Source organism: Aotus nancymaae, unplaced genomic scaffold, assembly GCF_030222135.1.
Source record: "Aotus nancymaae isolate 86718 unplaced genomic scaffold, 86718_ANA_hifiasm-v0.15.2.pri h1tg000065l, whole genome shotgun sequence".
In the NCBI taxonomy this organism is placed as follows: Eukaryota; Metazoa; Chordata; class Mammalia; order Primates; family Aotidae; genus Aotus; species Aotus nancymaae.
Genome location: NW_026988480.1, coordinates 15,346,970 through 15,373,938, shown reverse-complemented (window position 1 = coordinate 15,373,938; position 26,969 = coordinate 15,346,970). Strand labels below are relative to the sequence as shown.

At 39.8% G+C, this 26,969-nt stretch overlaps 2 protein-coding genes across 5 annotated transcripts in view; both read right to left on the bottom strand.

The window, feature by feature from the left end:
- Positions 1–26,969, bottom strand: part of AMPH (amphiphysin) — a 270,671-nt gene that overhangs the window by 164,114 nt on the left and 79,588 nt on the right. For 3 of the 4 annotated variants that reach the window (XM_012473724.2, XM_064366759.1, XM_064366761.1), the window contains exon 2: positions 8,506–8,586. In XM_012473724.2, the coding sequence (XP_012329147.2) occupies positions 8,506–8,586 (81 nt within the window). Of the gene's footprint in view, positions 1–8,505; positions 8,587–9,189; positions 9,210–26,969 lie in introns of those variants that run through there. The other variant, XM_064366760.1, reaches the window with a different exon arrangement.
- LOC105731816 (normal mucosa of esophagus-specific gene 1 protein-like) lies at positions 19,039–19,661 on the bottom strand. Its single transcript, XM_064366649.1, has one exon. The coding sequence runs from the start codon at positions 19,636–19,638 to the stop codon at positions 19,396–19,398; it is 243 nt and encodes an 80-aa protein (XP_064222719.1). The 5' UTR covers positions 19,639–19,661; the 3' UTR covers positions 19,039–19,395.

The window sequence follows — 26,969 nt, the reverse complement described above, 5'->3', positions numbered from 1 at the left end:
ATGTAGTTTGCAAATATTTTTTCCCCATCTGTAGTTTGTCTTTTCATTCTCATAACAGTTCTTTTGCAAAGGAAGTTTTTAATTTGGATGAGGTCCAATTTATCATATTTTCCTCTTTTGGATTGTGCTTTTGGTAGAAAACCTAAGAACTCTTTGTGTAGCCCTAGATCTCAAAAAATTTCTATTTTGTCCCAAAACTTTCAAAGTTCTATGTTTTATACTTAAGTTCTTGATCTAGTTTCAGTTAATTTTGGATAAGGATGGTTAGTTTTAGGTCAAAGTTCATCTTTTTGGCCTATGGATGCCCAATTACTACAGCATCACTTGTCGAAAAGGTTATCTTTCTTCCATTGAATTTCTTTTAAACCTCTGTCAAAAATCAGTTGAACATATTTGTGTGGGTCTATTTCTTGGTTACCTATTCAGTTCTATTAGTTTTCAGGTCTATCCCTCTGCCAATACAATGTCTTGATTATTTCAGTTATGTAGTAGGCCTTAATATTGAGTAGAATTTTTCCTCCTACTTTGTCTTTGTCATTGTTTTAATTATGATAGGATCTATGCATTTCCATATAAATTTTAGAATAAGTTTATCTATGGTCATAAAAAAAAATATGCTGTAGAAATTGCAGAAAATTGCATTAAACCTATAGGTTAATTTGGTGAGAACTGACATGTGTACTGAGTCTTCAAATCCATAAATACAGTACATCTTTCCAAGTTCTTTTGATTTATTTCAGTAGTATTTTATAATTTTAAGCATACAGATCCTGTATGTGTTAAGTGTATACATACACATTCATTTTCTTTGGAATGATTATAAATGTGTATTGAATTTTGATTTCCAAATGTTCATTGTTAGTATATAGAAATGTGATTGATATTTATGTCTTGATCTTACATCTTGTGACTTCACTGAACTCATTTATTTGTTAGAGGGTTTTTTTGGTTGACGTCTTGGGATTTTCTATGTATATAATTATGTCATCTGTGGATAAAACGAGTTTCATTTCTTTATGAGTTGTATGCCTTTGATTTCCTTTCATGTTCCTTATTGTACTGGCTAGAACTTCCACTTCTACTTGCATAGCATTGTTGAGAATAGACATCCTCGCCTTGTTCCCAATCTTAGGAGAAAAGCATTCCGTCTATGACCATTAATTATGATATTAGCTGTAGGTGTCTTTGTAGATGCTCTTTACCAAGATGAGGTAATTCTCTTCTATTTGTAACTTGATGAGCATTTTTATCGTGGAGTAGGTGTTGAATTTTGTCACAAATTTTTTCTATATCAATTGATATAATCATATGATTTTTTTTCCTTACCCTGTTTATATGGCAAATTACATTGATTGATTTTGGAATGTTAAACCAGCCTCACATATCCTGAATAAACCCTATTTGGTCAAGGTGTATAATTCTTTTTACACATTGTTAGACTTCATTTGCTGATATTTGAAGGATTCTTACATGTAACTTCATGAGACATATTGGTCTGCAGTTTTCTTTTTTTCATACTACTGTTGTCTGGTTTTGGTATCAAGGTAATACAGCCCATATAAAATCAGTTGAGAAGTGTTCCCTCCTCTTCTATTTTCTGTAAAATTGGTATTAATTCTTTAAATGTCAGAATTACTCAGTGAAACTATTAGAGGGTGTGGAGATTTTTTTCAGATTTTTAAATCACAAATTCACTTTCTTTAATAGTTATTAAACTATTCAAATTGTGTATTTCACCTTGATTAAATTTTGGTAGTTTGTGATTGTAAAAGAATTGATCCCTTGTGGTTGTCAAATCTGTAAGTATAAAGGTGTTCATAGTATTCCCTTATTATCCTTTAGACGGCTACAGGAGCCATAGTAATATCCTTTGTTTCATTTCATTTCTGATGTGGGTAATTTGTGTCTTTTTCTTGTTGTCAGTCCTGCTAGAGGTTTATTAATTTCATTTTTTAAAATTAAAAGGCTGATTTTTTTCAAGGAATCAGCCTTTTGTTTCATTTATTTTCTCTATTGTTTTCCTATTTTCAGTTTCATTGATTTCTGTTCTTTTTTTTTTTTTTTTTTTTTTTGAGACGGAGTTTCGCTCTTGATACCCAGGCTGGAGTGCAATGGCGCGATCTCGGCTCACCGCAACCTCCGCCTCCTGGGTTCAGGCAATTCTCCTGCCTCAGCCTCCTGAGTAGCTGGGATTACAGGCACGTGCCACCGTGCCCAGTTAATTTTTGTATTTTTAGTAGAGACGGGGTTTCATCATGTTGACCAGGATGGTCTCGATCTCTTGACCTCGGGATCCACCCGCCTCGGCCTCCCAAAGTGCTGGGATTACAGGCTTGAGCCACCGCGCCCGGCCGATTTCTGTTCTTTTATTATTATTATTTCCTTCCTTCTGCTTGCTTTGGGATTATTTTCTTCCCTTTCAAATTTCTTGAGGTAGGAAATTAAGATTATTGATTTGAGACCTTTCCTTGTTTCTAATGTAAGCATTTAATGCTATAAATTTCCCTTCCAGCATTGCTTCGACTGCTTGGGGACAAGACACTTTCATTTCCAAGGCCTTGTATTCACTGAACCTGACTTCCCAGATAATCATTTTTTTCCCCAGAACCCTATGTCCAGAGTTTTAAATACCTTCTATACTTTCCCCTATTAAACTAGACTGTCTTAAAAGAGCCTCATTAAACTCATTCTCATTAAGGCGTGAGCAGGGTCATTCATTTCTTAACAGGGCATCCAACTTCCCTTGGAAGGAAGCGAGCTCCATCACTGCACTCAAAAATCATGTCTGTTAAATATCAGATCATCTTAGTCGATTTGATCTATGCAGATCACAGATAATCCAGAGCATGACCACCAAATCTTTATCCATATTTATAATAAAGACACTAAAAATAGACATAAAACAGAATTAGAAGTTTCAGGGACAAACCAGAGGAAGCACTTGTAAAAACTTGCATGAGTAGATACAATGCATTGGTGGTCCTCAATGTTGTTGTCCATGGACCAGCATTACCGGCTTCACTTGGGAATGTCTCAGAAATGCAGATTCTTGGGCCTTGCTCCAGACCTCACCTGCATTGAAGTCACCTAGAAGGCATTGGTACAGCACAGACTGCTGGGTAGGACCTGGTGACTTCAATGCAGCTAATGTTTGAAAAACACTGCTCTGAAGGACACAAAACTTGCCAACCGAAGCTCTTATTCAGAATCCAGACGGTCTAGTAACCTGACAAAATGCTGTGTAGGCCAAATCAGGCTCTCCACACTGACATTTAGAATTGGATCATTATTTGAAACAGATCTAATGGGATCACATTTAATCAAGGCAATGGCTATCTTGTGAAAAGGTCAAGATTAATATTTAATGAAAGGTAGATACACTAATATAGTCACATCATGGCTATCTGTGGCAAAAATAAATGTTCTAAGGTATTTTCTAGCCCTATCTGCTCAAGCAAATTGCAAAAAGCTTCTGAAGTATAATCTATCATAAATTAAAATTTTATCCACACCTTAACATGTATACTGTGGCAGTATACTTCTATTTTACATTCTTTCTTAAAACTTCTAAAAATTTTCTCTTTAATCATTTATATGCACCTACACTAGGTTCTGAAAATGTCATGAAACTGCTTACAAAAAACACATACCATATCCAGTATCTCTTCCATCCCAGAAATAAAAACGTACTCTAGGAATGCATTTAAAGTGATAATTTCTGCCACTAGTTCAGCTTCAAGTTTAACAAGTATTTGTTAAGTTTACCAGCAAAGTACTAGCTCCCATGAAAATAAACATACAAGCAGCAAAACAGGATCCCTGTGCCCAGGAGGGGTGAATTCAGTGTAAGGAGAGGACGTGGCCCAGCTTTAAACAGTTGCTAGAGCATCCTACTCACACAAGGCTGGTCGGAATTCTCACCACTGGAAAGGATTTCAAGGTCCCAGGGTTTCTTCTCGTATTGATTCATGTTACACAAAAGTTAGCCCATCACTCAGTCATGGGCCATAGAGGGGCTGCATAACACTGCTATGGTATTTCAAAGAGGGAATGGAAGCCTATGCAGATGCCAGAAAGAGAATCCAGGCTCCCTTTCCTTTATTTGAACTATTGTTCTCAGATGGGATCTGGATGAGGGTGCTCACACCTGCACTCACTAAAATGTGACCAAATAGTTGGTTATCTGAGCTCAACCAGCCCTCAAGTTATCTTTTAATTAGCACGTTTGCCACAGGTGCAGCATCTTACTTGAAGAGTTTATTAGCAGGAAGAAGGGAGAGAGAAGCCAAGGACCTTCCTTCCACAGTGGGACCTTTTTTTCCTGCTCATTAAGAAATCTGTCAGCAGAAAACGGGCAGAACTGATAGCAGCTGATGTTCACACCAGTCAATTTTGCTACTTGTTAGCAGCTTTGATAAGAGGGGAAAAACAGAAAGGGAAAAAAGGTCCTGTGAGGAGGAAATTAAGTCAGATTTTGTTCTTGCTGCTGGATTTCTACAATCCTTGCTCTCCTTAGCATGCATTGTCATGGAAAATTCCAAGTTCTTTGTAGAAGAGTTCACTCTATTCCCTGATGCTCTACTCCTAATTTTTCCCTTCCTCCTTCTTTTATTTTTCATTTTTATTTATTTTTTAGAGACGAGGTCTCACTGTGTTGCCCAAACTGCAGTGCAGTGGCTATTCACAGGTGAAATCCCACTACTTAGCGTAGGAGTTTTGACCTGCTCCATTTTCAACCTGGGCAGGTTCACCCCTACTTAGGCAACCTGGTGGTTCCCCGCTCCCAGGAGGTCACCATATTGATGCTGAAATTAGTGCAGAAACCTCATTAGCATAGCACAATACAGCCCAGGACTCCTGGGCTCAAGTGGTCTTCTAGCCTCAGCCTTCTGAGTAGCTGGAACTACAGGCACGCACCACGGCACTAGGCTCTCCTTGTTTTAATTAAGTAGTTTATGAAACGTGGACCACAAAAACTACAGCAATTGGGAATCCAATCAACAAAAGAAAGTATATACAAACCCTTTGTCATTGCTCTCAGTCTCACACAAACCATGTTTTAGGAAAAGAAGTTTCAGATCAAAAGGGAAACTTGGGGTTGGAATAAAATAAAGCAAAGTCCCAAGCTAGAGTTCAAACTCAGACCTTTCTGCCACTTTTGTTTCCAACATGAACAAGCAGGGAATGAATATATCAATAACTACAAGGATCTTATGATTTTATAAAAGGAATCTAAAGGCAAGATAACCGAGCCCCTATAAATGTTTGAATACATTCTAGAACATCCCAGAATGGTCTACCTCTTTATTATGCACTACTTGAGTGTGGTCAGGTGACTATAATACAAAGCACAAATACAAATATGGTTTCTTTTTATGCTATCAATAGTATCTTTTGGGATATAAAATACACATATTCATAGAAAAAAAACTATGGAATCGATTTCCTAGGTTACATAATGCCTTTAGAGTCTGTAGCCTTTAGGTAATGCTTTCTCTCTTCAGAGTACTGATTCACCATTACGTTAATACTAAGAATAATAGACCTTGCATATGTAACCATAATCTTGACAGATGCTTCCTTCTAGGTTAATGTTGCTATGTAAGTCCCATATCTTTTTCAGCATACACAACACATGCAAATTGATCACCAATACATATTGAGAATAAGAGGATTTTTCTCTTTGCAGAGCATTAATAAATTCAGTCTTTAGCTACACTTCTCAATCTTTAATATGTTTCAAAAAAAATTAATAAATCCCCTCTTCTTTTCCTTCTATCCTCCTTCCCTTTCTCCTTGTCTCTCTCTAATATACAGAGAAGGGTAAGGTGAGACTTTCCTACCTCACTCCACTATAATGATTATAAACTTTCTCTTTCTGATTAAAATGAGGATGTGAAAATGCAAGATGTTTCTGATGCAAAAATATTTTCAAAGTGAACCAAATGGGGTCAAGAGACTCCCTGAGAAATAACATTTCCTACATTTACAGTCTATTTGCCTTACTCTTATAAAACAGAATTGCTTATTCAAATTCCCCCAAGTTTTGAAGTTTCACACAGATTTTAAAATCTGCTAATATTCTTGAGAGAACTAAGGTGATAGTCTTCCCAGGTGATAATATAACATGCCCCGTAACATCTGAAAATGAATATTGTACATAGGGACCAAAATAGATGGCGGGATAGCAGTTTAAAGTCACCCCATGCTGCTGCTCCTAGTATCACTCTGCCAATGTAGTTGATAGTTTAATCAACTGGACTTTTCTCTAGTACCTTCTAGTAACCTTCAATTAAAAAGCAATCCTCACCCAGGGCAGTCAAGAAAGCTGGGAAAAAAACAATGAAAATTCACTATAATCAGAAAATGTGAAGTGCTTCTGGCATGACTGCATTACTAAACCTGATGCTTCCAAAGTTAACCTTCTGGGGTGCTAACAACATCAAAGTGCCATAAAAGTGATAGAGAAAAACTCCAAGAGCAAAGAACTAATTAGCTCCATGGGGATATGCCAGACAGGAAGAAAAGGTTTCGAAGGGTACAGTGTAAATCCTTAGGTAGGGAAAACTGTAAACATGAATCACTTCTTCAGTCTAAATCCAATCTTTTAGAGCAGACATTTGGGATTGCCTGCAAAGTCACAGGGCACTGATGGACAACTTTGTGTGTGGGAAGTTCCTGCAATCCAAGACAATCATCTATTTGAGAGCTACCACATGCAGGAAATGTGTGAAAACTCACCAACTGAGAACAGAAGTTGATGTGTAGACCCTCTTTCTCCTGGAGGAGACTGGGAGACTATTTATTCTGTGGGCCCAGGTCCAACATTTCTCTAGAAATTCTCTTTTCTACCTTTATTAAGCCAAAGTTCTCTGTAATATTTGTTGGTTTAGCTATGATCAATTTTTCTCCCTGTTACTGTTTTGTTCTCTAGCTCCCCTCTCCCTTTTCTCATGTTTAGATAGAACATGTTTGCTATCATTCGTGGTAAACTGACTACTTGTCACACATGCCAACCCTCAGTCTTGGGATGAAACTGGAGACATTCAGAAATGTCTTTTGGCAAACTGGTCTACCTGGCTCTGTATCTGCTGAAATTTATAACCTCTCTTGGTGAGAAAAAGAAATAGAATGTCTTGGTGAGACAAACAGCAGGAACCCTGATACACAAATGGAAGAAATAAACCTCTAAGGTCAATAACAAAGGGGGCAAAAATAAAACCTGTGATGATTTCTCATTATTGGTGTCATCCCTGAGACCAAAATTCCCTCTGTGGACACTGGTAGCTCCAATGACAGCAGGAAAATAAACCCATGTCCTTATATTGTTCCCCACACAATTAGACATTATAATGTCCAAACCCTATTTCCTAAAGCCTTCTGAGTCAGCCTTCTTCTCACCAAGGAGATCTCTAGATTTGAGGCTTCTAACCTCAGAGGGCCCCACTCCTATCTTCCCCTCCCCAGCCCTCATGCATGTTATCTACAGAGAGATATTCTAGCCAATTTTCCAAGCCTTAGAGATCAAGACACATCATTTAAAAATAGTTTCTTTATCAACATGTCTGTTAAACACATAACTAAAGGAACAAACATCACAAATTGTTTCTCAACCTTTTTTACACTGTCACTTCCCCAAGGAGTATTTTAAGATTTTTTTTTTCTAATTATACCCCTGGTAAAATTTTAATACCATAAATATCCTATATATCTATTTATCTGATGTATGTTTATCTATGCTTTATATACTAAAAGAGTAAGTTTTCTTCACACACCAAGAACCAATTTTCGCCCCCTTAAGGAAGATATTCTATAATCCCTGTTGCAAATGCATGCTCTTGAAGCATGCAACAATCAAGGTCATTTTACCAGAAGTGTTAAACTATTGCTTTTCTAATTTGTGAAGTATAAACCATCAGAAACACCAGCATTTTTATACATCAGTCATCTGTATTAAAATGGTCCAACACCGGGCCTGGTAGCTCACGCCTGTAATCCCAACCCTTTGGAGGCCTCAGTGGGGGGATCACTTGAGTCCAGGAGTTCAAGACCATCCTGGGCAACATGGCAAAACCCAATTTCTACTAAAAACACAAAAAATTAGCCACATGTGATGTCGTACACCTGTAATCCCAGCTACTCGGGAGGCTGAGGTGGGAGGAACACCTGAGCCCAAGGATGTCGAGGCTGCAGTGAGCCAAAATTGTGACACTGCCCTCCAACCTGGGCAATCTGAGTGAGACTCTGTCTCAAAAAACAAAATTTGATAAAAAATTAAAGCAGTCCAGAGCAGCAAAGTTTTTATCTCCCGAGATTCTAAAACTTACTCTCTACAGCCTTTTCCTCATCTTCCATAGGAAATTCTACAAAATTAGCAATTATTACTCTCAAGTTAGTGCTGACCCTGCCTATTCTTTTTTTAATTTTAACGCATTTTACTTATATACTAAGACACAAACACAGTTAACCCATTTCCCACTCCAGAAACTGAACAAATGGACTCACTTCTTGCCGTTTGAAGTTCTGGACATATTCTTCAAACTGTTCATCTTTTGTCTCATCAGCTTTCCCCAGCTTCTGGAGGACCTAATTTGCAAATAAAACAAAATGGTTTAATTTAATAATGTTTTCAAAGGAAGATGTGAATTTTCTGTTAATGGAGCAAGGCTGCTGTTTTGCTCTGAGGAGCACAGCAAAAACTATCAGCACTCCTAGGTTTTCTGTTCTGGAAGCATCTTGGCTTGGCAGCTCTGGAGTTGAACAAAAAAAAACCCTGAATCCCAGTCCTGCCCCTCACGGGCTGTGTGGCTTTGAGCAAGTGTTGTGCTACACTGCACTTATTTCTTTACTTAACTGTTTCCTTTAGCAGGCTGTGCATGACTTAGAGACAGAAGCTATGCCTTACTTGTCTTTTTGTCCAAAGCATCTGGCACAATGCTGAATGCATAATTGGTACTCAACTGCTTGTGAATGGTAGACCAAAGCTGTCTGACTAAAGTATTCATCTACTTCAGCGATCCCCAACCTTTTTGGCACCAGGGACCAGTTTCATGGAAGGCAATTTTTCCACTGACCAGAGGGTGGAGGGGGAAATGGTTTCAGGATGATTCAAGCACACTACATTTATTGTGCACTTTATTTCTATTACTATTACACTGTAATATATAATGAAATAATTATAAAACTCACCATAATGTAGAATCAGTGGAAGCCCTGAGCTTGGTTTCTTGCAATTAGATGGTCCTATTTGGGGGTGATGGGAGACAGTGACAGATTGTCAGGCATTAGATTCTCATAAGGAGCACACAACCTAGATCCCTCACATGCACAGTTCACAGTAGGGTTTGCACTCCTATGAGAACCTAATGCCACTGCTGATCTGACAGGAGGTGGTGCTCAGGCAGTAATGCTCCCTCCCCTACTGCTCACCTCCTGCTGTGTGGCCTGGTTCCTCACTGGTACCATGAACTGGTAACAGTCTGAGGCCCAGGGGTTGGGGACCCCTGATCTACTTCATAGGGACAGTATTAGAAGCCAGGATAATGGTAAGTTCCCTCTCATCATCTTCTGATACTCCCTTCAACTCAATTAACACTCAAAGAAATCATGGGATACACAAGGCCCCATGCTAAACACTGGTCATCCAGAAATACTAAAAAACAAGGCCCTAACACTTAATCCTAAAAAAAATATATACTCTAGTGGAATAGACAAGACAGATCCACAAATAACAAATCAAAGATAAGTTAAAGACACAGCATAAAGTCTCTTTGGGACAGTGGACATAAGTAATAAATTGTAATTGCTGTCTTTGAAAAATAGGACAGAAAGAAGATAACTAATATCATACTTTAGAAATACATGAAGAACTCATTTTCCTGAGTAACAAACAATAAATATGTCTTTTTTACTAGATATTTTTATAGCTCACATATTTTCCCCAAGATTCATTTATAATGTTATATTAATAAATAAACCTAAGTATCAAAGAATTTACCCAATAACTCAGAGTCCATGCAAGAAATAAATTTTCTTTAAGGCAAAAGCATTCTCAGTGAAAAACGATTTTTTATTCTATTCTAAAAATAGTTGTTCATAAAATGTGCTAGTATTTTTTCCTTTTCTCTGTCATTAACAAAGATATATTTTTAAAATAAAATTGTATTCAGATTCACACATTACCAATTATTCCATATCATCCAATTTCATTTCATAGACCAATACTACATGTAATATGAAATGTTATTTTTCATTGTAAGTGTATTATTTTCAAAAGCTAGAGGAATCTAGTGTCATAAATATTGAAAGGACACACAATTACTATATATATAATACTCTTCTGTCACGTAAATGAGTTTCTTATATATATATATGTAATGAAATTACATATATACATGAAATTATGTATATATGTAAAAAGACTATAACTATGTTAAAAAGTTAATAGTGATTATTTCTGGATGATAAGATTAAAGGTGATCATTATTTTCTTCTTTACAACTTTCTGTATTTTCCATAGTTTTCTCAATAGTTAAAGTAACAAGAAAATTCATTAACATAAATACTTAAGAGTTTATCATACTATAGAGTTTTTATAAGAAATGTACATATTAGATTTTAGTACAAATAAGTGGATATGTTAGTGGCTGGTTAAAAACTCCCACAAAAGATAATGATAAGCAAATTAATATAAACTGAAAATAAGTCTTCCAGAGGCAACCATGAGGGACCTATATCTGACTGAGTGGCTCACACGTAAGATAAAGGTATGAATAGTGCCTACTTCACAGTGTTGTATGGAACCACCAAGGATACACATGGAAATACTAAGCTATGATGACCAGCATATAGTTAATGCTCAACAAAGAATATCTATTATTATTATAGATATTTTCATCTCTCCCCTAGCCCCCTACCCTCCAACAGGCCCCAGTGTGTGATCTAACCCCACTGATACTGACCTAAAGCCAGGGATGATGTTGAAAATGTTATATGACCAAAATCAGGATTCACAAAGTACCTTATTTAACAAGATAAAATTCAACAAGGATAAAATTTAGGACAAAAATGTAACCGTACAAGCACTAGATTTATTATGCAACTTTCAACCAAAATGCAACAAGACAGATGTTAGGGATGGGTGATTTCCACGCTTAAGTAGACGTAAGGGATGACTTTAACAAATAGTCAATATGAGCCAGCAAAGTGATGCTGCTGCCAAAGCATCTAATGTAATCTCATGCACTAACAAAGCCTAACAGTTACCAGGTAAGTGGCCCTAGACACTCTCAGAGGTAAACAAGTTGGTAAACACATAAATACGCAGACAGTCTGGAGCCAACTAAAGGAGCTCTCAAAAAGGCAAAAAGAGTTGACACTATGTAATAAGAACAACACTTGATATGATTTGGTATAGTAGCAGGGAGGATAAGACCCAGGGAAAAGAACACAGCCATCCTCAAACACTGGAAGGACTGTCACAATAAAGAAGGATCAAACTTGCTCTGCCAGGAAACTCACATCAGTAGGTAAAAGGTACACTGAAAATCTGTTTTCACAAAAAGCTTTCATCATAGCTTTCTGGAAATTAAATAGTTCGTTGCTAGAGTTAATAAGCTCATCATTCTAGAAGTTATATGAGCTTAACCAATAGTTAGGGTCCCAGAGAAGAGACTTACTCATCAACCAGGTAAATAGACTAAGTCATATTTCAAATACATTCTAATTCTGAGAATCCATAATAAATGTATTATGTTAGACATTTTCCCTAGTGAAGAATGCAAATCACAATGAACAGTAGAAAAGAAGAAATGTTCTTCATATTTACTAAAGATTATGTGTCAAACACTAGGCTAAGGGGCTGCAGGAATAATAGGCTGCATTCTAAAGACTGTGATCATTCAACAGTATTTAAGTCCCGGGTGGGAGGTGTGGAACTGGAGCGGACAAGGGTGGCGTGATAGGCATAGGGCAGATTACAGAAAGGCTTAGGCAGCAAGACTCAGAACTTCGATTTTCTTGTACAGACCATGGAGAGCCAATGAAGTGTTTCTCTGGAGGGAGCCACATGGAGAGGTCTACTCCTTGGTGACAATGTTAGGGACAGATTAGAAGAAAGCAAGATAGGAATAATGAGACCAGTTAAGTTTTTTTTTTTTTAATAGTTTGAGCAATAAATGACAGAACTGGAGCTAGGGAACAGATAAATCTTTAAGAAATATAATACACAGTACATAATGGCTTACGAGATGAAAAGGATGAAGAACAGAACAGAGTGAAGGATGACTTCAGATTTCTATGGGAGAGACTGAGTAGGCATTGATTCCTTCAAACAAATTAGACATCATTTTGGACATGCAGGGCTTGAGACAGCTCTGTGGCATCCAGGTAGAGAAACAGTAAACAGCATGATATGGCCAAGGTTACGAGAGATGCTCTGAGCTACAATTGCACTTTGGAAATCACCAGAGTATGGTGGTAGTAAAGCTACTAGAGTGCGTGAGAAAGCCCAGAGAAAATATGATATATGGAAAGAAGTGGACCAAAGACAGTCCAGAAAAATCATTATTTGAAAAATGGGCAGAGGAGGAGAATCTTTGACAGGACACTGGGGACCCTGAGGTATGGTCAAACCAGGAGCAAATTCATAGAAACCAAAGGAGACAGTTTCAATTGCTACAGAGAACTCAAGCAAGTTAAAAACCAAAAGCCCTGAAAGTGTCTACTGGATTTAGCAACCAGAAGGTCCCTGGGGACCCTGCCAAGGGCTATTAGTGGAATGGCAGTCAGAAAGCAGATCACAGTAGATTGAGCAAATAGGAGGAGAGGAATCAGAAGAGCAAACAGGTTCTTTTTCCGGAACTTGGGGGCATGAAGATTCAAAGGAGCAATACCTGACCCTGTTTCTAGGCCAGAGAGAACTGACCATAGAAAGGAGGCAAGAGCTATGAAGGTGTCACACAGTAAGAAAAGTTTCAAATGGGGTGGCATCTCAGATTCACCAGAAAGGATCCACCTTGCTCAGGGAAAGGCACAACTATTCCTCAGAAACAGGAAGGATTTCTGAGAAGCCAGGGAATATTGCCAAATCTTCCCTGGCCATATTAGAAGGAATGCATGCACAGCAGATCCATCTCTCTGTGGGGTAAAAGACCAGATCATCTCCTGAGCAGCAGTGGGGCAAGGTCATGTAAAAGGTCCCGAGGAGAGGGGAGTGATTCAGATGTGGAACTGGAAAAAACGAGAAACAGAAATACATGCCATGACATTTAGATGAAACTGAAGGCCCCACTGAGACAAAGGCCATGATGTGCAGTTGCCTGCATGTAAGCAGTTTTGTGATTTTTCTCCAGCAACCTCAATGGAGGTGGTAAGATTGATCTGCTATATAGAAAAGATCTTAAGGCACCAAGACAGTGAAACCTAGAGCTGAGATAAGTAAAAACGTCTTTTGCCTTGCTCTATGTCATAAGTATTTTACAGTGTGTTGATAATTTAAATGACCTCTCTCATTAACCACTCCTTTGGCAGTGTTGAAAACACCAATTAAACCTGAATGGTGTGGCACTGTTGATATTACAGGAGGATTACTATGTATTTATGTATTTGATATGCAGATTTTGACATCAACATGACACATCTTCCACCTACAGACAAAAGGAACTGTGCCTTGTGCATTTTGGTTTAAGGCTTGAATCTTTTACTTCAAAGATAATTTCATCTACATTGACACTGCAGTATTTTGAAACAGTAAGATTTGTGTTGTTACTTTTAGTGCTGTAGCTTTTCAAATGCAAAATTATATACTGCGTTGAATAAGCTTTTCAAATTTCACTTCCTTTCAGTGAGATTCCGACATATTCTGTTAGGGCTGTGTGCTCCTTCTCCGACCCTCACCCCAAGCTCAAAAGTTCTGATCTAGTCCTAAGAGACATGAGATGATATAGGCAAGTAAAACATTAAATGGGAAGGAAAAGCATGAATATGGTAACTTGGAATATTTCATCTTAAATCCTCTTTCAATCTCTTCTAAGGCAGTTAGTTCCTCAGCTTGGGTGGCAAGGGCTGCCCCAGTGATATAGGTCTCACATTCTCTTCTAGGGCAATTGCCCATGTATAAAGCACCCAAGTAAAGTCCCTAAAAATTGAGAACTCTTTGATTTGGGCAGTTTCTCCATACTATAAAGCCAAAATTCTGATCAAGTTTCAAGTCTTCACAGTCCAATACAAACTAAATCCTACTATAGTAAGAGAATAATTGCCTTCTTTTAACATTTTAAATTAGGAGTAGAATATTGTGTTGGCAGCTTTCAAAAAAGTGTTTGGCATTTTAAGTCAAAGACGAAGTTTACAATATTCCATTCCACGCCGTAATAACTTCTGTTTATCAGGGGAAAAGATCAAAGAAAAGTCAAGCTATGAGAAGGTGTGACCCCAAGCAAAAAAAAAAACTAGTCCTACAATCAGAAATGAGGCAGTTGATGAGAGGAAAGGCTGCAGATCACAAAACAGTTCAGGATGAAGGCCAGGCATGGCTTGTTACTGAAACAAGAATGATGGCAGGGTTGGCCACCAGGATGCCTTAGTGAGATTCATCCATTGGATGAAGGCTCCAATTAGACAAATTTCCAACTCTGGGTAACTCATGCTTCCTTGAGCCAGACTCTGAAACTCAAGAAGAAAATCATACAATTTAATTAGTCTTCTTTAACAAGGAGACACCTCTCCCTTCAAACTTTCTGTTCTTACAAAAAAAAAAAGAAGAGCACATAAAATAATGTATACATTATCCATGTAGTTAATCCAGGAGTAAACTAAATCAGATGGCCATGGCCTCTTCTGGACAGGACATGGAGGGGTGATGTTCCACTTGTGCCCATGTCCAGATGATTCATTCATTCATCAGTTCATGTACCCACCTATCCATCTGCTCATTCCAAGAGCTCTTATCCTGTGCTCACTCTAACACTACAAAGTCCCATAACTTACGACTGGAGAGAGGTCATCAGGGAAGGTAAGGGCAGGGTAGCTGCTTGTCCTAAAGCTTCCTGCTGGGCATGTCTTACACTGTTTCCCAAACTTCAGGGTCCTAGTCCTTTGACCTCTTTCCGGGTATGTTTCAGGACTTAAGGAAGTGGATTTAATTTGCCCTAATGTGAGAGGACTAAGATCAAACACTAGAAATGCATCTTTTGGTCCTTCGAGGTCCTCACATTGTCCTCCAGCTTCTCCTCTGGGGGATTTATTTCTGTACCATTATGACATCTACTTCTTACCTTGGCAGATTTAAACAGTGCATTAGCTATCACATCGTCAAAGCCTCTGAGGCTGGCATGAACCTTCCTGCCAATTCCGGAAAACACTTTTAGGAAAGTAAACAAGAATAGATAAAAGAATATTCATAGCCTCTGACCCATTTGAATGGCTTTCACACTTTAAAAGGTTGACAATGACATACAGTAGACAGAAATCACGTTTCATACATGAGTAGGCTTACCCTAAGTGGGACAGAGGCAACTGGGAATTAGAAAATTATAGAGAAAAGAAAATTCAGGTCCCTAAACGGGAACAGAGGTAAGTGAGAAGGGCTCTAAAAGGCAGTGCAGTAAGTACCCACCAAGGCTGCTTTCCAATCACACATCTACCTGAAAAGGTATCATGTTCTAGAATGCTGCTCTCTTCTCTCCTTCCTAATCCTTTCAATTTCAGGACATTTAGTCCTCTGACTTCAAGAAAAAAAAAGTCCTGGTGGGGAAAGACAGCTTGAGGAATACTGACCTGGCAAGGATTTGAGTCCTAGCATCCAAAGTGGTCCTCTTCTCCAGGAGTTGGGGCCTGCTGTCGCTCCCTCCAGACTGAGTCATCTTGTCCCATAATTACTTTTTCATGAACCTGATATCCTCAGTATCCAACCCAGAGTATAATAATTATACCGAAATCCAGTGGGAGTCTGCTAAAGCCTGCGAGTCATCCCATGAGACTCAGATAAAGACCAGATTTTCCTTCTCCAGTGGCCCCACTCACAAACAGAACACTGTCTCATGTCATTGCACAGAATAATGCAATAAGCCTCCAACCTCTTTAGATCATTTCAATTAATCCTTATGTTCCTTAGCTAGATGAAGGGATCCTCCACTTACCATCAGCCAGATGTTTGAGAGAAAACTCAATCTGCCACACTCGCAGCAACCTATCCTGCATCAGAGCTGCTGTAAACACATATGGCCACAGCAGCCAGAGAGGGTTCTACATTTGGGAAATTCACCACAGAACAGGTCTGTTACTGATTGCTTTATACAGATTCCTCAGGCAGTCTTCATGACGTTAGTTACCCAGTGAACCAATAAAAGATGAGTCAGCAATGTAAAGACTGACCTCCTGTAATCCCAACATTTTGGGAGGTCAAGCCAGGAGGACTGCCTGAGCCCAGGGGTTAGAGACCAGCCTGAGCAACATGGTGAGACCTCATCTCTACAAACATTAAAAAAGAAAAATTAGCCAGGCATGGGGGTATGTGCCTCTGGTCTCAGCTTCTTGGGAGGCTGAGGCAGGAGGATTGCTTGAGCCCAGGAGGTCAAGACTACAGGGAGCTATGATCGTATCACTGTACTTCAGCCTGGGTGAGAGATCAAGAACCTGTCTCAAAAAACTAAAAATAAAAAATAAAAAAACACTGATCTGCCGTGCAAATATTAAAGAAGATGTTGACTCAGGTAGAACAAAAATTCCACAAAATTCTACCCAGGATTTCAATTGGAAGCTGTAAGTTCCCTAAGGCAAGAGGGGGTTACTTGTGATGATGTGTATGAAACAAATGAAGAGGAGTACTCCAGAAAAGATGAATAGAACATGTTCTTGCTTTTCTTCTGTTTATAAAAAATGCCCACTTTACTAACTCCATAATTCTCTAATTTATTAGCTATCACCTATGGAAATGTATAATATATCAAGCACAGATCTAAAAGTCCTATATCTAAAAATGTATTTAATCCTCCCAATAATCTTGTGAGTTAGGTTACTATGATTATATTCATTTTAATGATGAGAACACTGAAAATTTGAGAGGTTAAGTAATTGATTTCCATCATACAGCTGGTATGTAACCAAGCTTATGTAAGGCTAGGATTTGGTTTTCAGTTACCCTTCTGGTTTACCATGATCTTTCTGGAATAGTGTTTCCAAAAATGAGTTCCATGGGACATAATCTTAGGAATCTCTATTTTAAAAAATCCAAGGACAAATCTGTTTGAAAAATACCAAAGACTATATATCCTTCTACAGAGTCTCAAAGAATATTGTTAAAGAAAAAAAGGAAGAAATCACAATACCCATAAAGTACAATGTGAACATGTACAATGGTTATTTTTTATTCATTAATTAATGAGGAAACAGATATGATTCTAACTACTATACTATAATGCCCTAAAAATAGGAACAGAGAAGGAAACACAGCCTGGTGGCCATATTCTTCCACTTTCCCCTTGACAATTAAGTCATTTTCCTCTATTTTATATTCTACTCTGACTAACCATATCACATTGTCAGGAACTCAAATGTAATAACTGCTTGATCCACACTTTTGTTAAATGGAAACTATATAACATCATCTCCATCCCAAAATAGGTTATTGTATTAATTCAAATACCCTAGGAGAGGAAGCAAGTTATACAAAATATATATTCTCCCTACTTTGTCATCACTTAGAGAAACCTAATCAGCCTCTGATGAGCAAAAGGCCAAAGAGGACATCCCCTCCTTGTAAGAATATTATGGATCAGGCCACCAAGGGTGTCTCATCGGAGCAGCAGAAAATGGTATGGGAAAAAACAAAATAAAACAACTTCATCTTATTCCATAGATGTCAAGACAAGATCATTCCAATTGGACAAGCAATAAACTCCCAGAGAACAAACAGTGCACAGCTTGACCTCATCCCAGCTCTCCCTGTCCTCAGCAGTACCTGCCCCCTGATCACACCTGTTCTGAACCTCCATCACCAAAAGCCCTCTTGCCAACACTCATCTTCATGAGCTCCTTGCAGCCCATAAGCTTTGCATCACAAAACATTTTTTCAACAAATGCTGCTAACTTTCCTCTCATTCTGATAGTGAATGAGAGCCCAAGAGCCTGCAGTAACTAATTAGGAAAGCATAGGGAAGACTTTTGGAAGTTTTTGTCAATAATCTTTCTCCTTTATTTTAAGAGAAGAACTGGAAGGTTGGGGTGCGCAAATTGAGGTATGGCTGGAAAAGACAGTCAATAAGACAGCATGTTAAGGGCCTGGACTATAATCTTTGATAATGGGCAGGATTGAGCACAGTCTCTTTGCAGAGTTTGGAATCATTGCTTATCTGATCTGTACCCCATGTTAACCAGGAGCATAATCAGAATAAGAACACCTGCCCCCTTTCTACTTTGCAGAGATGTTGTAAGTCTATGCATGGCTGCAATTTGATTTTCAGCTACCCTTCTGATTTACCATGGTCTTTCTGGAATAAAGTTTCCCAAAATGTATTCTGTGGGACACAATCTCAGAAATCCCCATTAAGAAAAATCCAGAAACAAATCTGTTTGAAAAACACCAAATACTATACATCCTCCTATAAAGCCTCAAAGAATATTTTTAAAGAAAGAAAGGAAAAATCACAATGCCCATAAAAATATAAAATTAATATGTGTCAATGATTATATTAAATGCATTAATGTATGAGGGAACTGAAAAGATGCTACAATCCATTCCAAGAATAATTCAAAAAGTTCACATGTATAGGAAATAAGGAATACTAAAATGAATTTACATAGAGGTAGAAAATACACATGCTAATAATCACTTGCATAGCACCTGGCATAATTCATAAGCCTTTCATTATTTTTCCTCTCAATGTGCACATTAAAGGTTCCAATAAGTCTTGCAGTAAAGAAGCTGTGTAACATTTTTTAACCCTGTATTTTCCACATATATTTGTACACCTGACATTCACTAATATCTTAGAAGGTTACCATTCCATTGAAGGAACACTTCATTCTCTCTACGTGTTTTATGGACTTCTCATATCTTCCCTAGAAAAGCTGGTGCAGAATTGTGAATGGCTCCAAAGTCTCAAGTTTGTTTGTTTGTTTGTTTGTTTATTAAGACAGAATTTCACTCTGTCACTTAGGCTGGAGGGTAATGATGCGATCTCGGCTCACCCTCTCCTAGGGTATTTTTTATTTATTATTATTATTTTTTTTATTGCTGCACTCCTTTAATTCCTTATCCAGAGTCCAAAAAATGTAGAGAAACCCTAAAAATGTAGCAGAAGCACTTCTGCACACTGGTGTCTAGACTCTAGTTTGTGCAGAAATGTTTCCACTAGATTTACAGAGTACTCTTCAAAACAAAGAGGTGTGGACTGTTCATTTGGTCGCCCTTCGGACCTTCTGCAACTCTTCGATGGGCTTCCACTCTTGGTTGATTGTTATAAGCTTTTGAGGTACAGTAGGGTCCACAGTTTCCCAAGGTTCTGGATTTCCTTTTCGATCAATGATCACATCGGTTTTCCAAAGAGAACACACTGAGGCTCCACTAGCCGCCAAAGTCATGAACACCACCAAGGGAATGAGTTCCTTGTTTTTCTTCAGGAATTGGAAAAAGCCCATGACGACCTCAGCATAGAATTGCCAGATCTGGACGCAGAGCGGTGAGCACGGATGATGGTAATGCCTGAAACCGAATGGACCGTCGGCCGCCCCACTGTATATATAGCGACCACAACTGCCCCGGGGGGCCAGGCCAGCGTGCTCTGGTCATGCACGTGGGGCGGGGAGCACACGGGACCTAACTCACTGCACGCAGCTTCTGGGCGCCCCCTGCAGGATGCCGTGCTGTTAGGGAGAACATCCCATTCTCCCTCCCCAGCCCATTCCTGTCCTAAACTAATGGATACATTTGTTACACCTCGGGAGGGCCTGTCTAACCTTCCTCTCTCTAGCCCAGACCTTACCTTTTCACCTCCGGGAGGATACTTTTGGTGTAATGGGACCTTAACCAAGGTTGTAAGTGCCTCTCTCCCCTCCCGCTGTGTGCCCGTTACTCTAGTCTTGCAGTTGGAGGTATACGGGCAAGCTGGGCTCCTCTCTCTCCTTACGCTTCCCTCTGTTCCCCGAAACCAACGAGCAGTCTGTCTTCCTCCCAATAGTTGTTGGTCTCTCTCTCTAGCATCCTCTCTAGCAGCAGCCGGACTCGGGAGCAGTGCCCTAGGGTACAGTGTCACTTCAGCCGCCTAACTGGAAGATAAGCTCCATGTGGCCATTGAAGCGTCGGCTGCCTCTCTGGCCTCCCTCCAGCAACAAATCACGTTACTAGCCCAAGTAGTTCTCCAAAACCGACGGGCCCTTGACCTATTAATGGCGGGAAAAGGAGGTTCCTACAAGCTCGTATGTGAGAAATTGGACGAGTGGCTGTCAATCAAATGCTGCTTCATCCCTTTGTCCAATTCATGGTCAAGGCACCAGCCGACTGACCTGTCCCCCTTACTTCGCCCCTATTCAGCAGGAAGTAGTCAGAAAGAGTGGTGCCCTCTATCTATCATCAAAAGGTCAGAATGTAAGGCTGATTGCCTCACCAGGAGCTCGGACGCACCCCCACCCCGCCGCCGCTTTTTTTTGAAAGCTCGGACAATGCTCAGGTATGTTCCCTTCTCCCCTTCTCGCACAGCCTGGCTTTCCCTTAAAGAACCCAGTATGCAAGTGGAGTCTTGTGATTCTAGCCTATAGTAGCCAAGTCTTTCTAGCCAATAGCAGCCGAGTCTTTCTAGCCAATAGCAGCCAAGTAATTCTAACCACTAGCAGCTAAGTCCTGTATGCAAACAAAGGCTTGTAACCTTACCCAATAGTAGTCCTGCTCTCCCACAACCAATCGAGCTCCTTCACTCCCTATAAAACCCCACATCTGAGAGGAGTCCGCGCAACTTCTCCGGCCCCTCCTGTCGGACCACAGAACCTCGCCCGGGAGCCTGAATTAAACCCTTTATATTGGGGAAAAAAAAAAAGCACAAACTTGCCGTGCACACTCCTATCTGCTTACGAGGGCACCTTCCTCCACCTTTGGTCGCTTGGGGCGTCTGGGCAGCCTACACTTTCCGACTATGGAAATTATATTAGACAAAAGGCAACTTCAAGCGATTTTCTTATTTGAGTTCAAAATGGGTCATAAAGCAGCAGACACAACTTGAAACAGCAGCGCATTTGGCCCAGGAACTACTAATGAACATACAGGGCAGTGGTGATTCAAGAAGTTTTGCAAAGGAGACGAGAGCCTTGAATATGAGGAACACAGTGGTGAGCCTTTGGAAGTTGACAATGACTAACTGAGAACAGTCGTCGCGAAGCTGATCCTCTTAGAACTACACAGGACGTTGCCTAAGAAATCAAAGTCGACCATTCTATGCTTGGCATTTGAAGAAAATTGGAAAGGTGAGAAACAGCAACAAACCATTTCTCAATCAGATTGTGACGTGCAACAAAAAGTGGATTTTATATAACAGCCAGTCATGACCAGCTCAGTGATTGGACTGAGAAGCTCCAAAGCACTTCCCAAAGCCAAACTTGCACCCCAAGGAAAGGTTATGATCACTCATTGGTGGTATGCTGCTGGTCTGATCCACTACAGCTTTCTGAATCCCGGTTAAACCATTACATAAGAGAAGTGCACTCAGCAAATCCATGAGGTTTGCCGAAAACTGCAACACCTGCAGCTGGCAATTGGTCCACAGAAAGGGCCTAATTCTTTGAGAGACATCACCCAGGCTGGAGTGCAGTGGCTCAGTTTCAGCTCACTGCAACCTCCACCTCCCGGGTTCAAGCAATTCTCCTACCTCACCCTCCCGAGTAGATCGGATTATAAGCACCTGCCACCACCCCAGGCTAATTTTTGTATTTTTAGTAGAGACAGAGTTTGACCATATTGGCCAGGCTGGTCTCAAACCCCTGACCTCAAGTGATCCACCCACCTGAGCCTCCCAAAGTCCTGGGATTACAGGCGTGAGCCACTGCACCTGGTAGGTTCCAATTCTCCATGACAATGCCCAACTGCAGGTTGCGCAACCAGTGCTTCAGGAGTTGAAGGAATTGGTCTATGAGGTTTTGCCTCCCCTACCAGATTCACCTGACTTCTTGCCAACCAACTACCACTTCTTCAAGCATCTTGATGGTTTTTTTGTGGGTGAAACGCTTCCGCACCAGCAGGGTGCAGAAAATGCTTTCCAAGAGTTTGTTGAATCCTGAGGCATGGATTTTTATGCTACAGGAATGAACAAATTTATTTCTCAGCAAAAAAAAAAAAAACCCAGGATGCTCTCTGCATCCTAGGTTCAAGCAATCTAGTGCCTCAGCCTCCTGAGTAGCTGAGATTACAGGCATGTGCCACCACACATGGCTAATTTTTGTATTTTAGTGATGTGGTTTTACCATGTTGGCCAGGCTGGTCTCAAACTCCTGACCTCAAGTGATTCGCTCACCTCAGCTTCCCAAAGTGCTGAGATCACAAGCATGAGACACTGCAGCCAGCCAAAATCTCTAGTTTATTTTTAAGGAAATTCTCCTTGTTCATACCCGACTTCTTCAGAGAAAATAATCAAATGTTAAAAGGGAGATAGGCTGGGTGTGGTGGCTCATGCCTGTACTCCTAGCACTTTGGGAGGCCCAGGCAGGTGGATTACATGAGCTCAGGAGTTCAAGACTAGCCTGGCCAATATGGCAAAACCTTGTCCCTACTAAAAATACAAAAAAATAAAAAATTAGCATGGTGTGGTGGCACACATCTGTAGTCCCAGCTACTGAAGAGACTGAGATGGGAGGATCACTTAAACCTGGGAGGCAGAGGTTGTAGTGAGCTGAGATTGTACCACTGAACTCTAGCCTGGTGATGGAGTGAGACCATGTCTGTAAATAAATAAATAAATGGGAGATAAATTCAGATGAAAGCAATAAATAATTCTTGATCAATTAGCTTAGGGATAAACTCTATGAGCAGATTAACTTTGATTTTGGAGAAGTTTTAAAAGAAAACTAAAGTTTTTAAAGAGAGCTCAAATGGCAGATGTTCCCTGTGAGAAGGAACGCAGGGATATGAAACAGCATGTCAGAGTGGCAAACAGTGTACCGAGTCTAACCTGGACAAATTGTGCATCTTTCTGTGGCAGTTTTCTCATCTGTGAATGAAGAATAATGCTAGTGCCTAACTCACAGTGTGGATCTGAGGATTAAAAGATGAAACATGTCAAACTTTTATCCAATGCCCAATAATAAGGGCTCAAAAATGTTAGCTACTAGAACTAGTTATGTCCTAACACATAATATTAAGTGATCTTTAAATACCCGAAGATAGGGGATTGTGGATGATTCCTAAGTACACATCTAACCTGAGATTCTGTGATTCTACAGCTACTCCCTAGGGGTGGCTTCCCCTTTCTTTGATGAAGATAAAACAACAGGAACAATCACACTAGCACAGCATCTCTTCAATTGAGACCTGCAGAGTGAATAACATAAACACTGGCTGGCTGTCTTCTTGGAGGAAAACACAAATCTCTAGACACTGGGTTCTATATCTGGGGTCCATGAATAGATCCCGAGATGTCCAGGAATGGCCAGGAATTGTGACTAATATAATATGGCTGTGCCTTTTATCAGGAGGGGAGGAGGGGTCTCCTGGCTTCCATAAGGTGAAGAACCACTGAATTCTAAGAGATGTAATGGGTACAAGTGGAAAGAAAATAAGTGTTAAAATCCAATAAAACTGGGCCTCACTTGATCACTTGTGAGAGCTGGATAATTGCAAAATGTTTAACTTGGTTGCACCTCAGTTTCTTCATCTTTAGAAATGGGAGAATACCAACCTAAGAAGACTAAGTGAGAACACCAGCAAAAGCTCCTAGCCTGATCTGAAAAGTGTTTAATGAGGCTTAATTCTTTCTTTTATCCTTGACCTCCTGTCTTCACTGTAAGTTGCAATATGAAAGGGCTGACAGGGAGCTTAGATCTTCCAGTTATCCAATGGAAGGGATTATTAAAGAAAGTTACGTGTTTTGAAAAGCTCACATTTTCAACCTTCTATGATACACATAGATCTTTTAGAGCTAAAGGGACACAGCAAAGTCTATAGAAATATCTGTGCTTAGAGCATTATTTGCTGGCAAATCTCTTTCTGCAGCTTAATAAGTGTCTCTTGAGCAATTCTATAATTCCAAGAACCACACATGTGCCAGCAATGTTACCAATGCAACCAAGAAAGCTTAGAGTGGCAGTCTACATGCCTAGAAATCATTTTTACTGGTGGCTTCTCACATCTGAGCAGACTTTTGCAGCAGCAGGAAATGGAATCCTTCCATGTGACCCCATTCAAACCTGACAAAATGCTACCATCAAATCTGCTAATGCCTGTCTTCCTGAATAGAAAAATCTGGGTCTGGGGACTAAGGGTGGATCTGGCTTCATACCAAGAACAGCTTGCTTTTTCCCCTTTAAGATTTATTTTCAAGACTTAAAGCTATTTGAAATCGTGGTTTGTTTGCAGGGGCAAAGGGTTGATTTGGTTTGATTTGTTGGAAAGAATAGTGTGACCAGAATTCTCACACCAAATTTCCACTGAGGTCTTGCCTGGGGCCACTGAGTGACATGAGGAAGGCCACCCATCCTCTTTGAGGAAACTTTCTTCCTGCTTTTATTAAATGATGCCGTTTGGTAATTTGTCTCATAAACACATCATAAATGAAGAAAAAGAGATAGGTTATACAGTACTTACATAACTTTTGAAAAAAATGTTCTGCATAATCTCAGATTGGGAGATGTTCTGCACAGTCTCAGACTGAGGAACCACCAAAATTCCACAGGTTCTTAAGTGGTCCCCTAAATGCCATGCAATATGCCACACACACCAGGACTCATAATTACCAAGGACTTCAGAGAGATCCAACAGGATGTCCGTGATCACAAAGGCAATTTCACGACGGTTTCTATCTTTAATGTTTATTGATCCAAAAATAAAAATGACCTGATACAAAACAAATTCTACACATATCGCAGGTTCAAATGGAAGTTAAAAAAAAAAAAAAAAGTAAAAGGAGACGATTGCTAGTAGACTAAAAAACGAAGCCCTACTTCTTCTGGTAATAACTCCTAACTGAAGCCTGGACACAATATTTTCAGTTCAGTTTGTTCATATTTGGTCGTTTTCTAAAGATTGCTCAAGAAGGAACTCTGAGTGCCTTTATAACCTTTCTTGAGAACCTGGACAGAGGGTAAGAGAAGGTAGCAGAGAGATGCTGCCCCTTCTGGCTGTCCGAGGCCGCCTGTGTCAGAGCACACAGCTTCCAGGTCTGGGTACCAAAAGCTGAAAATACTTCTTAGCAGCAGAATAGGCAATCAACACAAATGAATAAACAGACAAATGAATGAATTTCTGAAGCACTAATTATTTTTGTATACCTTTTCATACTTTGATCTGTGCTTTGATTTTCCATGTTATGCAGATGTTGTAAAGTCTGATCTGCATGAAGTGAATTTCTTAAAAAAAAAAAAAAAACTATTAAACAGTATTTCGTAGGCCAATGTTTCAGATTTGAGCTTCTCAAACTGAAATTTCCATGTTCATATGATTAACATGGATATTTTATAATAAAAAAGTTGAATACAAAATCTGCAAGAGTTTTTAAAATAAAATTGGGACTTCAAAGAAATACTGTGTTTACAGTATGTGCTTTGGGCAATATTATCACACTCCCTTGTTTGCTATTTGAGTATACCACAGGGGGATGTTTCAAGACACAGTGTTTGGTGTATAAGAATGACTGCATGATAGATGGGTAGGAAGAATAGAACTGTATTCTGGTGACCCTGGCTGACACAACTACCAGCCTTGCATACAGATAAGTAAAATATGATACTGGAATTGCATTTCACTAGCTGTTCACACCATCTCTAAATACTGACAGACACTTCTGTGCTACATTCTCTCCAGTTGCCCCTCCAGATCCATATTCCACCCTTCTCCACACTGCTGGGTGCTCCAGGAAGCTAATCCCTAAGAACCGCATCCTGCCCAGGCCCTCTGGCTTCCCTCTGGCCTCAACCAACAGCAAGCGTCAGCAGGAGATGCAAGGGTGGGCAAAGGTGGGAGGAGGGAGAGGTCTGGACACTGGTTCCCCTGACTATCTCCCAGGCGGCCACCACTAGCAGGAATCGCATCCTGTTGCCTTTCAGACAGCCCCCAAAACTGCATCACCTCTCCATACATTTTGATAAAAGCTCCCTCCCCTCGCTTTCAGACCCAGGGGAAAATGTCCCCAGAAGCCTCCATTGCCCTTAGATCCCTCGCTGGTTTCCCATAACCCTCCCCACAGGGAATCCAGAAATAGAATTGGGGTCACAAAATTCCTAGCTCAAAATCTTCCACTACTTTTTACCCTTCAACTATGAGAAGTAATGAATTAAAACAATCCAACGCACTTCTAAAAAAGCATCACTGTGCATTACACTGTAGAAATGGTCCAGAAACAAACCAGTACAATTCACCAGACCAAAAACAATTTGCATAGTAAGCAAGCCTGAGTATACTAATCCCACAACAATGGGGTTTGCCAACCACATACTTTTCAGGAACATAAGCCCAGCAGTTGACAAAAGATAATTATCATGAAAAAGTATTTAGTAGGATGTTTCAAACAAGTCTCAGTCAACTTAGGAAGTTTATTTTGCCAAGGTTAAGGACACGCTATGACACAGCCTCAGGACGTCCTGATGACATGTGCCCAAGGTGGTCGGAGCACAGCTTGGTTCTATACATTTTAGGGAAAGATAAGACATCAGTCAATACGTGTAATAAGTACATTGGTTCCCCCAGAAGGGCAGGACAACTTGAGGTGGAGAAGGGGGCTTCCAGATCATAGGTACATTAGAGACAAACAGTTGCATTCTTTTGAGTTTCTGAATAG

Excerpts from the sequence above, each read along its gene's own strand:
- LOC105731816 (XM_064366649.1), bottom strand. The coding sequence starts at position 19,638 with ATGGGCTTTTTCCAATTCCTGAAGAAAAACAAGGAACTCATTCCCTTG.